Source organism: Pleurodeles waltl, chromosome 1_1 (genome assembly GCF_031143425.1).
Source record: "Pleurodeles waltl isolate 20211129_DDA chromosome 1_1, aPleWal1.hap1.20221129, whole genome shotgun sequence".
Classification (NCBI taxonomy): Eukaryota; Metazoa; Chordata; class Amphibia; order Caudata; family Salamandridae; genus Pleurodeles; species Pleurodeles waltl.
Genome location: NC_090436.1, coordinates 539681101 through 539697145, shown reverse-complemented (window position 1 = coordinate 539697145; position 16045 = coordinate 539681101). Strand labels below are relative to the sequence as shown.

The 16045-nt window shown below is 43.0% G+C and overlaps 1 protein-coding gene across 2 annotated transcripts in view; it reads left to right on the top strand.

The window, feature by feature from the left end:
• The window catches only part of LIX1 (limb and CNS expressed 1), a 915486-nt gene that overhangs the window by 838147 nt on the left and 61294 nt on the right, over positions 1 to 16045 (top strand). For both annotated transcript variants that reach the window (XM_069225931.1, XM_069225941.1), the window contains exon 5: positions 10064 to 10141. In XM_069225931.1, the coding sequence (XP_069082032.1) occupies positions 10064 to 10141 (78 nt within the window). The remainder of the gene's footprint in view (positions 1 to 10063; positions 10142 to 16045) is intronic.

Genomic DNA, 16045 nt, shown 5'->3' with positions numbered 1-16045 from the left:
CACCTCTTTTAATGTGAAAAATGGAAGTGAAACTACAAGCCCCAGTGTGCTTTTCTGAAGCGCTTAATTTGTAAATAAAAAGGTGCCGGTGCTCAAAGCTCTCCTCTTACACGCGGCTGCTGCAATTGAATGTGCGAGCACGGAATACTGAGGCAGGGTAATCCTCAAGCCGTCTCGGGCCTCTTCAGTCCATTTACAGCCACTCCCTGCCCCTTCAGTTCACTCTGTCAGCTTCCTGCTTTTCCCCTTCCTGGCACTTTTTCGTTTTTCTCTTCCTCCGTCTTTCCCACGTGTCTTTTGCTCACAGTAAATGCCTGAGACAAAAAACTAAGCGCTGGCCCTCAAAAATAAGTGCAGGTGCTCAGCAATGGAAACAACAAGCACAAATTAAGCACTACTGCAGGCAGAGCGGTCATATCACTGTAGCGTCAATTCCCTTCTATGTACGTGTTATGTGCATTTAAATGAGGGGACGGCGGAAATCTGTGGAATCTCACTGAGTATTTTTGAAACTCCACTGAATTCCACAGAGTAAATATCCGTGAGTTCTGCCCACCCCTACTTTTTACACAATTTGACAGAAAACAGGTTGTGATAAAGACCTAAGCTCCTTCTCAAAACTAGTAACAGGGCAACGAGCAGAAGCAATATGACAGCTATTTTGTTTGTAACCATTTTGTTCTCTGTGCTGCAGTTTCTTCTGCTGGGACCCACCTCTGTCTCTGAGCAGAGCCATTAAACTGTAACTTCATTTGTTAACCAATTTAAAAATACTTTTTTTTTTACTTAAGTAGACGTATTGCTGCTGACACCCTATAGCAGTATAAGGAGCACTTTTGCGTACTAAACTTAGAATAACCAGTTACATGCATTAACACTTCTATTTGGAGCAACTGCTTGGGCTGTGGGTCTGTGCAGAAAGATGGTGCTCCAACTCTATTAAAATGTCTGAGTTTATAACTAAACCACAAAAGCACTTGTAAAACCACTAAGCACGCATGCACACTACAATTAAATGGAGCGGGGAGAAACCCAGTATAGAACTTCTCCTCCCTCCACACAGGTACTAAATAGCATATTACACTGCACGCAACTGCATATACAATACTTATATTCGAGAGTCCACAATAGCAACTATATAGTTGTGGTTATGTCTCTGCTTTTATTAAAAAAAAAGGTATTAATTTGCTTAAAAGTTGTGCGCAGTGCAGTTTGCCCATATGGAGAATTGGCTGCACAGGGGATTGGGTGCAGCTCTGCGTGAAGCTCTTGCTGTGCAGCAAGTCTACCTTCTCAGGCTACAATCATTATAATAATTAATTTTACTCTTACATCACCAAGTCAACGATCTATTAAGTCATTCATGCACTTATCCACACACAAACCCGTCTATTCATTTATGCATGAACTCACTCAGCTATCCAATCCTCCACCCAATGACTCATTCACATACACCCAAACTCGACAATCCAGGAAGAAGCATGTTTCTACAAAAATGCCAGACATATTGGGGCCGATTCACAAAGGGGCTCTGCATTTGTGGCAGAGGCCCCGCACTCGTGGTGGGACCTCCACGCTGCAGTTGGTCATTGCAAAGGTCCTGTCATGAGTGCAGGGCCCCCATCACAACTGCAGGACCTACGGCCAAAACTGCAGGTCCTCTGCCATGAGTGCGGAGGCCCTTTGTGAATGGCCCTATTGTCTTTGTCAAAGCACCTTTATAATTGTTTTTTTAATGGTCCTCAGTGTGATTTCAAGTACAAAAAATGTTGCAAGATTAGGGAACTGATGTACAGAATGTAATACTAACTTTTCAAGGGTCACGTAGTTTTAGTCAAATTAGGAAATCAGGATATGAACTCAAATCTCCTGTGCCTCCAGTAAGGATTTTATAAATATGAAGATGACTCAATGAGAAGGATGCCGAAACGTAGTGATCTGCAGATCACAAATCCAAAAGCCAGAAAGCAAATTCAGGTATCCAGTCTTCCAAACTTGGTAAATCGAGTACAGTAAATTGGTTATTAGCATCTCTCCTTGTGTATGTGGTTATAAATTGAGGAAACGCACATGGAGCACTGTATAGAAACAAGTTGTTGATGTTATTTTAAATATTATTTCAGCTCTTATCAAGTCTTGTTCCTGACCTTTTGTTTCTTCTTTCATCACACCAGAAATATAATCCAATCGTAGCACGCAGTCTCTAGAACAGAGGATTTCATACTGTATTGTTGCCCGCGCAACTAAACAAAAAAGCTTTTATGTCAGTCTCTCCCCTCATTTCAAATTTAAAGTTAGAAAGTGGGTGAAGAGGGGACCAGGCAGAAGAGGACAGGTAGGGAAGGAGGGGGAACAGTTTATTAAATTATATTTCCGTGTCAAAAATGGAACGCAAATCCAATATAAGCAGTGTATTTTTCTCCTTTGAACTATAAACTCAAAATATGTTAATACTTCACAAATGTCAGTGCCGAGTAAGCTGTTCCAAAAAAAATGTAGAGCAAACAGATGCAATACTAGCCCATGAAGCAGAGCTTTTCAAAGTTAAGGTATGCTAAATACTTCACAAACCATGTAGTCTGCAAGAATGGTTACATTCAAGGTTGTTGGACAGTGACTTCCCCGAAATCAACAGAAATTTGCTTTTTTGCTGGATGAGGAAAGTTTTCAGGGCAGGTGCAACCAATTCAAGTGGATGGGAGGCATGTACCTTTCTTGATGAGTGAAAATGAGTCCAGGGGAATTTATGATACTTACAGCTACAGTGCAACATAGGCAGCCCCAATGGATAGACGGAAAATGTAGTCTGAAGTCTCAGAGCTGCTTTTCAATACCAAGGGCCAGATGTAGCAAAGAAACATTTTGCGAGTTGTAAATAGCGAGTCATAGCGACTCGCTATTTGCAACTTGCAAAATGTTATGCAGAACGGTGTCTCAGACACCGTCTGCTAGTCGGTATGGGGTCGCAATGACCCACCTCATGAATATTCATGAGGTGGGTCGCAAATTGCGGCCCCATACCGACTATGGGCACTCGCAAACATGGAGGCCTGCTGTAGTCAGCAGACCTCCGTGTTCGTGACTGCTTTAAATAAAGCAGTTTTTTTTTTTTTTTTAAGTGTAGCCCGTTTTCCTTGCAGGAAAACGAGCTGCACTTAAAAAAAAACCGAAACCATTAGTTTCGGTATTTTTTCAGGGCAGGGAGTGGTCCGTTGGACCACTCCCTGCCCTGAAAAAATGTTTTTGGGTCCAGTCACAAACTGGAAGGGGTCCCATGGGGACCCCTTCCAATTTGCGAGTGGGTTACCATCCACTTGAAGTGGATGGTAACTGCAACACCATTTGCGACCGCATATGCGGTCGCAAATGGTATTGCATACCACTAGGAATCGCAAATAGGAAGGGAACACCCCTTCCTATTTGCGATTCTGAAATGCATTTTGCGAGTCGGTCCGACTCGCAGAATGCATTTCTGCATAGGAAAATGCGATTTGCAACTCGCAAACGGCAGTTTTTGCCGTTTGCGAGTTGCAAATCCTTTCCTACATCTGGCCCCAAGTTCTTTCTCATTTTACTATGCTTTCTTTGAACCAGGCATTGTATAACCAAGACCTTTATATCTGCTGCTTCTATCCATGCATGCTGCACCAGCTCAGGGATCTAATTCTATCATTTCTGTCAGTGGTGTAAAAAACAGCAGGCCCCCTACAAGGAATGGTCCCCCACAATGTCCATTCCCATGCAGTCACCAACCACCAGGATATGTTTAGCTTCAAAGAGAATAAAATTATCCTTGTGGGAAGATCATGCTCTAGATATATGCACACTAAATTCAAGTTGTTTATATTTTTTATTACAATATTATTATTATTATCAAAATTTAGGAGCTGAGTGAATGTCCCTCATTGACGCCTAAATAGGGGAGTAGGTTTGTAAGGGATATGCAGATGGAAATTACATTTAGTCACTGTAGGAAAAAGGCTCCCTGTTGCAGTTACCCCCTCCTCCCCTTTTTGCCTGATATTGATTCTGACTTGACTGAGAAGTGTGCTGGGACCCTCCTAACCAGGCCCCAGCACCAGTGTTCTTTCACTACAAATGTACCATTGTTTCCACAATTGGCACACCCCTGGCACTCAGATAAGTCCCTTGTAAAATGTACCAGTGGTACCAAGGGCCCTGTGACCAGGGGAGGTCCCTAAAGGCTGCAGCATGTGTTGTGCCACCCTAAGGGACCTCTCACCTAACACATTCACACTGCCATTGCCGATTGTGTGTGTTGGTGGGGAGAAAAAGGCATCCCCCTCAGGATGCCATGCACACAAAATACTGCCTGTGGCATAGGTAAGTCACGCCTCTAGCAGGCCTTAAAGCCCTAAGGCAGGGTGCACTATACCACAGGTGAGGGCATAGCTGCATGAGCAATATGCCCCTACAGTGGCTAAGTCTATTCTTAGACATTGTAAGTACAGTGAGGCCATATTAAGTATATGGCCTTGGAGTTTGTCAACACAAACTCCACAGTTCCGTAATGGCTACACTGAACACTGGGAAGTTTGGTATCAAATGTCTCAGAATAATAAACCCACACTGATGCCAGTGCTGGATTAATTTAAAAAAAATGCACACAGAGAGCATCTTAGAGATTCCCCCAGTATTTTACCCAATCCTTCAGTGCAGGACTGGCTGGTCTGTGCCAGCCTGGCACTGAGACGAGTTTCTGACCCCCTGGGGTGAGAGCCTTTGTGCTCTCTGGGGCAGAAGCAAAGCCTGCAATGGGTGGAGGTGCTTCACACCTCCCCCCTGCAGGAACTGTAAAACCTAGCAGTGAGCCTCAAGGGCTAATGCTTTGTGTTACAATGCCCCAGGGCACTCCAGCTATTGGAGATGCCTGCCTCCCAGACACAGCCCCCACTTTTGGCAGCAAGTCCGGGGAGATAATGAGAAAAACAATGAGGAGTCACCCCGATAGCCAGGTCCACCCCTAAGGTGGCCAGAGCTGAAGTAACCCCCTCCTCGGAAAATCCTCCATCTTGTTTTTGAGGATTCCCCCAATAGGATTAGGGATGTGCTCCTCCATCCCCACAGGATGGAGGCACAAAGAGGGTGGAGCCACCCTCAAGGACAGTAGCCATTGGCTACTGCCCCCAGACCTAAACACCCCCCTAAATTAAGTATTTACGGGTGACCCTGAACCCAGGAAACCAGATTCCTGGCAACCTACAAAAAGAAGGACTGCTGACCTGAAAGCCCTGCAGAGACGACAGAGACGACAACTGACTGGGCCCCAGCCCTACCGACCTGTCTCCAGACTCAAAGAACCTGCACAGCAACGCATCCAGCGGGACTAGCGACCTCTGAGGACTTCCCTGCAACCAAAGGACCAAGAAACTCCTGTGGACAGTGCCTCTGTCCAAGAAACAAAGAAACAACCATCTTTAAAGGGACTCCAGCCTCACTCCGGAAGCGTGAGTCCCCAACACTCTGCACCTGACGCCCCCAGTTTGTGTCCAGAAGAACCAACACTGCAGAGAGGACCCCAGGCAACTCCCACAATGTGGACACCCTGGGACGACCTCCCTGCACCCCCACAGCGACGCCTGCAGAGAGAATCCAGAGGCTCCCCTTGAATGCGACTGCCCGGTAACAAAGAACCCGATGCCTGGAAGAAGCACTCCCCCCACAGCCCCCAGGCCTGAGAGGAACCAACTACCAGTGCAGGAGTGACCAGCAGGCGGCCCTCATCCTTGCCCAGTCCGTGGCTGGCCCGAGAAGCCCTCCTGTGCCCTGCCTGCATCGCCAAAGTGACCTCCGGCTCTCTCCATTGATTTCTACCTTAAACCAGACACCTACTTCACACACTGCACCCGGCCGCCCCTGTGCCGCTGTGGGAGTAGTTTGTATACCTGTTTGTGACCGCCCCCAGTGCTCTACAAATCCCCCCCTGGTCTGCTGCCCAAGGGCGCAAGTATTTACCTGCCAGCAGATTGGAACTGGAGCACCCCTTGTCTCCATACATGCCTATGTTATTTGGGCCCTACTTTGACCTCTGCACCAGACCGGCCTTGTGTTGCTGGGTGTTTGGGGTTGCATTGAACCCCCAACGGTGGGCTGCCTATGCCCCGGAGACTAAACTTGTAAGTGCTTTACTTACCTGAAAAACTAACCAATACTTACCTCACCCAGGAACTGTTGATTTGTGCACTGTCTATTTTTAAATTAGCTTATTGCCATTTTTGCCAAAACTGTGTACATTACTGTTTTAATTTAAAGTTCCATATTTACCTATGCCATGTACCTTACAATTTATGTACTTAGTTGAATTCTGAATCTTGTGGTTCTAAAATAAATTAAGAAAATAATATTTTTCAACATAAAAATCTATTGGCCTGAAGTTAAGTCTTTGAGTGTGTGTTCTCATTTATTGCCTGTGTGAGTACAACAAATGCTTAATATTACCCTTTGATAAGCCTACTGCTCGTCTACACTACCACAAAATAGAGTATTAGTATTATCTAATTTTGCCACTTTCAACCTCTAAGGGGAACCCTTGGACTCTGTGCACACTATCTCTCACTTTGAGATAGTACATACAGAGCCAACTTCCTACAGTCACCAAAAGGTGAAGATTAAGCAAGTTATTTCTGTTTTGGCATAGCAAGTTAATCTACCACAAATTTGCGGAGCTTCCATTCTTTGAGACTGGCAGTTCTCCTTTCCATTTAATGCCTTAGTCTAAGTGCCCAGGTGTAGCCCCAGTTTATCTGTGACTTAATGTGTGACCCCACCCACCTGAAGTACATTTCTAGGTACTCCAATGATACTCAATGGACTCCAATGCTAGTCTGGCTAATAATATTTTAAACATTCCATATAATAAAATACAAAGAGAACATGGTATTTAATTGCCCACGCAGGCATGGGTGTTATGGGTAATTGCTGTATTAGACAGGTCACTGGAATTATGCAATTCTGTGGCTGCAGCATTTTCCACATTATTATGCGTTTACTCCATAGCTAATCATCTGCTGCATAATCTACAGATTTTAGCAAAACAACATATTTTCTAACTCAAACTGATCAAAAGTTGCTAAAATCCACATGACATGTTGCCTTGCAGTTGAAGGCCCTATGCAAAAATTGACTGGTCACCTTTCTGTTGCTTCTAACTTAGGTCAACTTTTTGCCGAGGCAGTGTTAACTTGTTAAAAATGTCAAAATTATGAAGTAATACCATCAGAAAATTTAACAAATTAAGTCACATAATTTGCCTTTTCTTGCCACATGATTTAGTCAGCTCCGCAGCATAACTTGGTCCTTCTATACTGCATGATTCCAATTGCCTTGGGAGTAAATTTAAATAACTTGCTGAGGGACTCACATTCAGTGTAAGAGATGGAGTCACTTTTTCAGGGCTTCTCCTTGGATTAAAAGAAATCACATGTCCCTACAGAACTCCTCCTCTTAGTGTATTGCATATGCAAGAGACACTATGCGTACATTTAACTAAGTCAAATAGGGCAACCAAGTTTATGTCAGCTAACTTAACTGACTTGTGCCATAAATTTTAACTAGCTATACAAATTGACTTCCTTTGGACCTCTCACAATAGCATGACTTCCCTTTCAGCAATAATTCCCTGAGGGCCGACTGCACTGTTATCATCTGCCCAATATATCATGTTCTTGGTCCCCTTCCTTGCAGCCCCTTAGACCCTGCCTTGGTACCACTGGCTGCCTTGTGATACACAAGGAAAGGATTTTATTTTGGAAACTAAAATAACCAATAATGCTCTACGTTCCTGCTATGGGAGCTACTAATATGAAAACACAAACTTTGTGGAGACGTTGAAGGAAAAGGCTTTCATGCTCCATATGTGCACAAGAAATGATCAATTACATCTTACACATTGACCTCGCATTTTTCTTTTCAGCTATGAATAGTTAATGCATTGAATTCTGGTACTTGAAGTTCTGTCTATAATGGGAAAAGCAAAAAAACAAGAGCCAGGTCTAAAAGACAAGATGCATCTGTCAGAGGTTGAAATCTCTGCTTTAGAATCCTGCAACTTAATGTGGTTATTTAAATATTGAATTCACTGAACTTTTTTTCTGTACACAGAGGCTTTACTTTGTTTTATTAAAAATACATGAACCCTTTGTACATTTCAATAAAGCTGGTCACTTTCGTTTTTCAGTACTGTGCTTTTATTGTTATAGATTTGTCAATTATTTTTAAACTACATGTATTCCATGTTGCTTTTAACTTCAACTTTGGCATGGCACATTATTCAAAGTTATTCAAAGCATTCCCAACGGAAATAAGAACTCTGGGTTTCCATCAGATCCTTTAATAGCAACAATGTAAAATCATCTGCAATGACCTCTCATCAGTATATATTTAAACTGCTTAAGTAATATGAAAACACATTAGAATATGTTCTACAGCAGTCATAATGACCTCTGCTGATAGCTTAAGTAAACAAAGACATAAAAGCAATGTTAAACTGAATACAGATTATTTCATAGAAGGTTTTATTTAACAATCCTGTGTAGGCGTTTGCAGAATCTTAAAATATGGGCTGGCATTTTTCTCTGGGAAAGGTGGCAACCCTATCTCTACTCCAATAAATTCTGTGCTGCCTCTTCCCTCCAAAACGTGCTGTGCTCCGTGGAGAATGCGCGTTCTCATAGGGGTCCCCCCACCCACTCCTGTAAAGTGCCTGGCAGCTGGGACTGAAAAGAAACAAGTAGGTTAATTTGGTTTTTTTCATTGTGGGGCCAGCACTGTGTCAGCTCAAAGCAGGCTGGACACGGCAGTTGCTTCAGAGAGACACACACTGCACAAAAAAAGCTAAGGAAGCCCCCTTCCTGGAGAGAAGACCAGGAGCCTCCTGCAGTGGGGGGACTATGGAGGTGTTTGTTACGCCCCTGCTGTCTGTTAAAATTGGGATCTGTTGCTCCAGAATGTTATTACCAAGAGTAACTTAAATATACCATATTGCTGCACCCTGAGAGGAGGTGAGCTGACATTGTAATGGCCAGAAAATGTATGCTCCTCGCCTCAACTGGGACATTGTTGTGAAGTTCCCTGTGGTCAGTATCCTCGGCCTAACTGTAAACCAAAACAAAAAAATTGAAAAAGGAAAACAATGATCCCCAACACCCTACTCCCCTGGTTTATTGAACATCCCCAGCAGACAGTCTTCCCTGCCTACTTAAAAAGAAAAGTAGTGAGCCCCAACACATCACTTCGCTCCCCTGCTCCACCTCTCCAAGGACACCAGGAGCCACTGCTTTGGGCAGATATGCTCTGGCGGAGCGTCCCTGCAGTCTGGGGCACCAGTCAGACAGCCTCCTCATCGACTTGCCCAGTCCCACTCACCTGAGGAATTGTCTGTGTAAATGAAGACAATTTCCAAATGCACATTGTAAACAAGGTTGCACTTCGGGGCTATCTTTACTTACATGCACTACTTCACGTCTTCCAATCCCTCCAACCTATTTCTGTCCCAAAGTTGCAGCAGCATCAACTTGCCACAGAGGGTGCACCCCCTAGAAAAGAAGCTACAGCCCCACCATGGATCGCGTCTCAGTTTGAAGATCTCTGCTCTAGAGAAGCAGTGGTAGAGCTGATGGGCTGGAATAAACAGCTCAAGAAGGAAAAGTTAAAAGAAAAAAATATATAAAATTATGTTTTGTAATTTCTTTATCATATAATGTCACTTTCTTGTTTCTAAATGCAAATCTTCGAATGTTCCTTATTTCAAATGGCAACTTGTCATAGCACGTGAATCGCTACAATTACCAATGTCACAAACAGAATGGAAATCCTGTCCATGTTATTATGAGTGCATTATATCCTACGGCATTTGTACTAAACCAGGATGGTATATCCATCATGTCACATTTGTGATGAAGTAGCCCAGCCACTAAACTTTAAATTAGGCCTAAAGTCTTAATAGGTTTAACTTTAAACAATTCTATCTTTTTAATGAATTTTAAATATGATGCTTCAGAACATTCAAGCACTAAAACAGACGTTCTGATCTTCCATGTCATAGGAACTGATGATCATCTTTCAGCTCCTACACTGGAATGGAAGCCTCAAAGCCCTCCGGGAAACAAAGTGCTCCCGCCAGGTAAGATGCCAACTGATTCTTACTTCTTGTTTTATAAACTGGTGCTGACCCCTCTGCTACCAACTGTAAGTATTTCTGCTACCAACTGTAAGTATTTCATCATTTGAAATATTATCTTAGGCTGTTTGCCAGTTTGGAAGTGCCTACCCTTTACAGATGGAGGCCCTGATTTACACTAAGGTGTCCAGGTTTGTCTAATTTAAAATATCTGATGTTTGTGAGAAAGAGCAGTGAAGGGAACAGTTTAATGTCCAGAGGGTGCATAGCCAGCTTCCTACTACCTAATCAACTATTTAGATGCAAGTTAACCGAGCAGGCAGAGGAAGACTGATAGTCAAGTATTCATGCCCCACTGGCAATCATCAGCACAACAATATGATGGCCCTTTCTGTATGTTGTTCCTCTACTACAGTATTTAGTGGCTTAATTAGCTTACTTGTTTGGGATGGGGCCTCAATCTGTTCTCCCAGCAGAAACTCTGGATCGTCTCCTATCTTTTGAAGGGTTTAAAAACAATACATAATGAGGAAATAATCAAGGAGGCTTAGCTAAGGCCAGGACGTGCCTCATTCACACACTTCACTGACTGGATAGAAGCCGCTTTTGCCTGAATGGAGACAAGACCGGAAATACTGGGAAAGGCACGCCCTGCTCTATTGCAAAGTCCAGAAGTCTAGCCCTGCCTAATACTTTCATAGAAGACTAAGGCCCATATTTGTAATCTCTTTGCGCCGAATGTTCTTCAAAAAATTTGATCTCTAGGCAAGGAGCCCTTTTGTCAACTTTCATTAAACGCTTGCAGGAGGTGGGGTGTCACCTTAAAAGCAATGATTTCATAAAGCTCAATAGACAGGTCTTTAGGGCCCACCGCTTCGCCAGAAGTCAACTCATGGATTGCCTGCACTTCAGATCTTTAGGTTCCTGTTTTAGGAGTTCTCTGACTGCAAGAGCCCTGGGAGTTGTATATCAAACATCAGCTTTCAACACTCCTCAGCAGTGGTGGTGAGCTCCGGGAAGCAGTGGTGGGTATAGTAGGCTGTAAAGGCATTTGCCACACCTTGCCTGTCCCTCACTCACTCCCCTTTGGCATTCAATATTTCGAGAACCCATTGGTTGTCTCTCTCCTTCCTCTCTAGCAAGGCAAGGAGCTGTCACCCACCTCATTAAGGTGATTTTGGGTTCCGCAGTGACTGGCTCTAGTGGCTTCCGTAGCCGTGTTCCTCTATTCTGTCTGCTTTATGGTTAACATGTGATGTAGGATCTCTTGTTCTCTGTCAGTGAGCTTGGACTCCATTTCTGGAATCTTCCATTCCGTTGTCTCCAAATGGGTGCTTTTTTCCTTTGTGTGCCCTATGAACAGTGAGAAATGTATGCTATTCTACTGTATGCTACTCCATTCTGCACCACTCCGGTGTATGCCACTCCACTGTATGCTATTACGTTGTACCTCATTACAGTGTATGCCACTTCACTGTACCCCACTGCACTGTATGCTACTTGACTATGCACCATTACAGTCTACCCCACTCTACTGTTCACCACTCCACTTTACGCTATTCCACTGTATGCCACGCCACTATTCACTACTCCACTCGACTCCACTTCAGTGTACACCACTTCACTCTACCCCTCTCCATTCTACGCTAGTCCATTGGACAGCACTCCACTCTACGCCACTCCACTATATGCTTCTTCACTCCACTGACTCCACTGCACACTACACCATTCTACACCACTATACTGTAACCCATTCCACGCTACGCTTTTATACTCTGTACTATTCCATTCTATGCTATTCTTCTGTAGACCACTATTCTGTACTCCACTCTATGCTATTCAACTGTATATAATTGTGTATTTGATGCTGTTACACTGTGTGCATCTTCAACCTTTGCAGTCTACTGTTTGGTATTCCACTCTACCCCACTCCACTGTGTCCTATCACACTCTACCTCACCTCACAATACACTATACGCCACTACACTGTAATGAACTTCACTATACGCTATTACACGTTACGCCGCTCCATGGTATGCTACTGCACTGTACGATATTACATTCTACACCACTTCACTGTACGCCACGTTTTTTCACTTTATGCTCTTCCACTGTACACTAATCCACTATACTCCACTCCAATGTACTCTTCTACACTCATATAATTCCACTCCACAAAACTCTACTAAACTCTGTGCCACTCTACTAGACTCTACTCCACCCTATCCTCTTACACTCAACTGTCCAAATTTGCCCCTGATTCAATGCCCATGCACTCTATTGTACAGCACTCTACTCCACTCTAGAACAGTTCCCAACAGTGTACGACACAGCATTCCATTCTACTGTATGACGACACACCAATTAATAGCAATTTCCTTGACTCCATGCTATGCCACTTCAATGTATGCCACCCCACTTTACACTAATCCACTGTACCCTACTTTACGCCACTGTACATCACTCCACTTTTCTAGACTGCACTCTACAGTATTTCCCTGTACGCTATTCCACTGTATGCTACTGCAATTTATCGTAATCCACCATATGCCACTACAAGATATGCCACTCCACTCTACGCTGCTCCATTATATTACACTATCCTCCACTCTATCCACTCTATTTAACTCCACTCTATAAAAGTCTTCTACACCTATGGCACTCAGAAATTCTCTCCACTCTGTCCCTGTACACCCAACTGTCCAACTCTGTACTCCACTCTGTCCCTATTACAATATTCAACACTTTTCTATAAGACAGGGGACTTTACCGTACAGGACCACACTTCAATTTATAACAGTTTACAACTTACACTATGCCAGTACTCTCCTCTCCATGACACTCTATGACACACCAATACACACTATTGTACTTTACTCCACACAACCTTACACCACTCTACTCCATTGTATGAGACTTTACCTCACTCTACACTACAACAAGCCACTCTATGCAGCTCAACTGTTTCACACAGTACTGTACTCTATGCAACTCCACTCTACAGCACTCTGCTACACTGTATGCCACTCTCTGATACTTTACTCCTGTCTATACCCCTACACTCCAGTACAACCAGTACAACCCACTACTCCACTATACTCTAATTTACTATGCAACACTGTACGCAACTCTTTGTGTGCCACAGGACTCCCATTTACTCCATTTTTTTTCTGACACAGTACTCCACTCTATGCCACTGTACGCCATTCGACTCTCTATGCCACTCAATGCCATTGTACTCTATTTCACTGTATGCCAATCCACTGTACCACACTCTACAACACTGTATGTACTGTACACCACTACACTCTGCAAAAATCAACTAGACTGTTTGCCACTGTACTCTACTGTAGTCTACATTCTTTTATAATACTGTACAACACCCCTCTACTCTAATGTACAACACAATACAACCAATTTATGACACTTTAATCGACTGTATGCCATGCCACTCCTCTTCACACCACTATAGTCTACATTGTGCCACTACACTTTGACACTTTACTTTACTCCACTCTACCCCACTCCAGTGAACCCCACTCCACTATCCTCCACCACACTTTATCACACTTTACATCACTGTACTATACTCTGCTCTATGCCACTCCACTGTCTGACACTCTACTCCACTGTATGCAACTTCATTGTACAACACTGTACTATACTGTATGCCACTCTATGCTACTCTACTCTATGCCCATCCACTCTATGCCACTGTATGACACTCAATGATACACCACTCAACTTCTCTATCATATGCCACTCCACAATATGACACTGCACTCCACTCTACCACACTCTCCTCATTGTTCTCTACGACACTCCACTTGAAGATACTCCACTCTGACACTCTATTTCACCCTACTCCACTCTAAAATACTCTACTTCACACTGACAGTCTACAACAACCTACTCTAGTATTTGACATGCCATTCCACCGTATAACTCGCTGCTCCACTCTACAATACTTAACTCCAATATAGGAGACACCATGCCACTACACTAACACTTTACTACACTGAACAATACGCTACTACACTCTATTCTACACTGAATTCCAATCTGCAGTACTTTAGCCTATGACAACAGATGTTACAAAACTCTCCTTCACTGCTCTGTACGACACTCCACATAACTTTCCACTTGTGAGACTGAACCCTACAATTTGAAACACATTTTGATTAAACATCTTCAGAAAATTGAAATTCATAAAAAGAAAAACAAAGGTTAAAGCTTAGTTATAGTTAAGAAAACTTCTTTTCACTATACAAACCACGTTTAGACTACACAAACTTTAAAAATTCTAAAGTTATGCTGATAACTTTAATTTACAATTTGTCTAACACCTTCTAACTAATTATATGTAGCGGACCACATTACACACACTTTTCCACTCACTAACCAGACTACACTAACTATAATTTGCTACTCTACCATGCATTGTGTTGTGGCAAATCGTGTCATTTGTGAAGTTATGTGTTGTAATGAATGCTATGACTTCGTTGTATACAAGGGTATAAACAGTGCATGAAAAAGGCATGAGTTACCGTGAAGAAGAGTATCATAGATTCTAGTGTCATAGAGTGGAGTAATGTAGAGTGGAATAGAATGAACTCTGATGACAATACTGCTAGACTGCTCAATGTAATCTGCACAGATCTCCCAAAACAAGATATTCAGAGGGGTTGAAGAACTAGACATCTACAATGTGCCTAACTCTCAGGAAATGGGACCTCCTGAAACCAGTTTTGAAAGTGCTTTAAGGCTCTCTGAGAAAATGCATCACCTATATCCCCTTTAGGCCACTCCTGAAATTGGCATTTTACTGAGGTCTAATGGCCAGAAGTGTGGTTACTGTACTGAAGAATACTGGCTCCCCACATCACACTCACTTTGAATCTAACCATTCTCCTTTTGTCCACCACCTATACTATAAACCCAACAAGCCAACCGCAAACTTTCCTGTAGATGCTGAGCCACGCAGCACTGCACAGAGGGCTTTTCTTGCTAGACATAAAGAGAAGTTTACATTGGCCTGGATGTTTAAGATACATGCTAATAAGTAGATTACTGTACTTTTAGTGCTGGCCATGGAGTCATCTTATTCCCAATGCATCTTTTCTAGCATGCCCAACCTTTGGCATTATTTTTGGTCAATGTTCCACTTAGTGATTCACCTTTTTAGACAACCTAACCCTTGTTTGAATGGCCGCTATAGGTCTGTCAACCCAGCATGTGGCTTCAGACTTGCAAATTAGCATGTCAATCTCAAATGAAAAACTAAGAAGAATTGGACTTGTTTTTTTTCACTAAGACAAGACCTAAGTTTTCGTTCCTGTATTATTACTTTGATGGAGCTTAATAGATCATGCAAATGTTAACAAAGTGATAAACATTTCTTCTACAGAGTATTTTTTGTCAATGTATTTATCTGTGGCAATATTTACCAGCTCTAAGGCATATACTCTCTGTTTTTATTAATGTGCTTATCAACTCACCCCCACACACAACTATAACAGTATGCTGCATTTTTGTTCTATGAAACCAAGAAACGATGAAAATGCTTTGTACTTTTTTAATAGTTCTCTGTGCAGTATTCCATGTCATCATGTTTTGCTTTCTCTGTCCAAAAAGGGGAAAATCATGTGCTAGTTAGTCTTGAGCCAGCAACCGCAAGAGCACTCAAGCAAACTGCTAGGCCGTGTCAACTCTGCACTGTAACAGAGATAACCCCAGATGCATTCTAGCATCACTCAGTTGTATTGGTGAGGTGCAGATAGAAGCCTAGCCATAGCTATTCTAGGACCCACAGTTGTGTATACCTCTCCCATCACAGGAGATTCTTTAAGGCAAGTAAAACGTGATTTATGAAAACGCTTGAACCAACTCTTCACCTTTATCCTACCT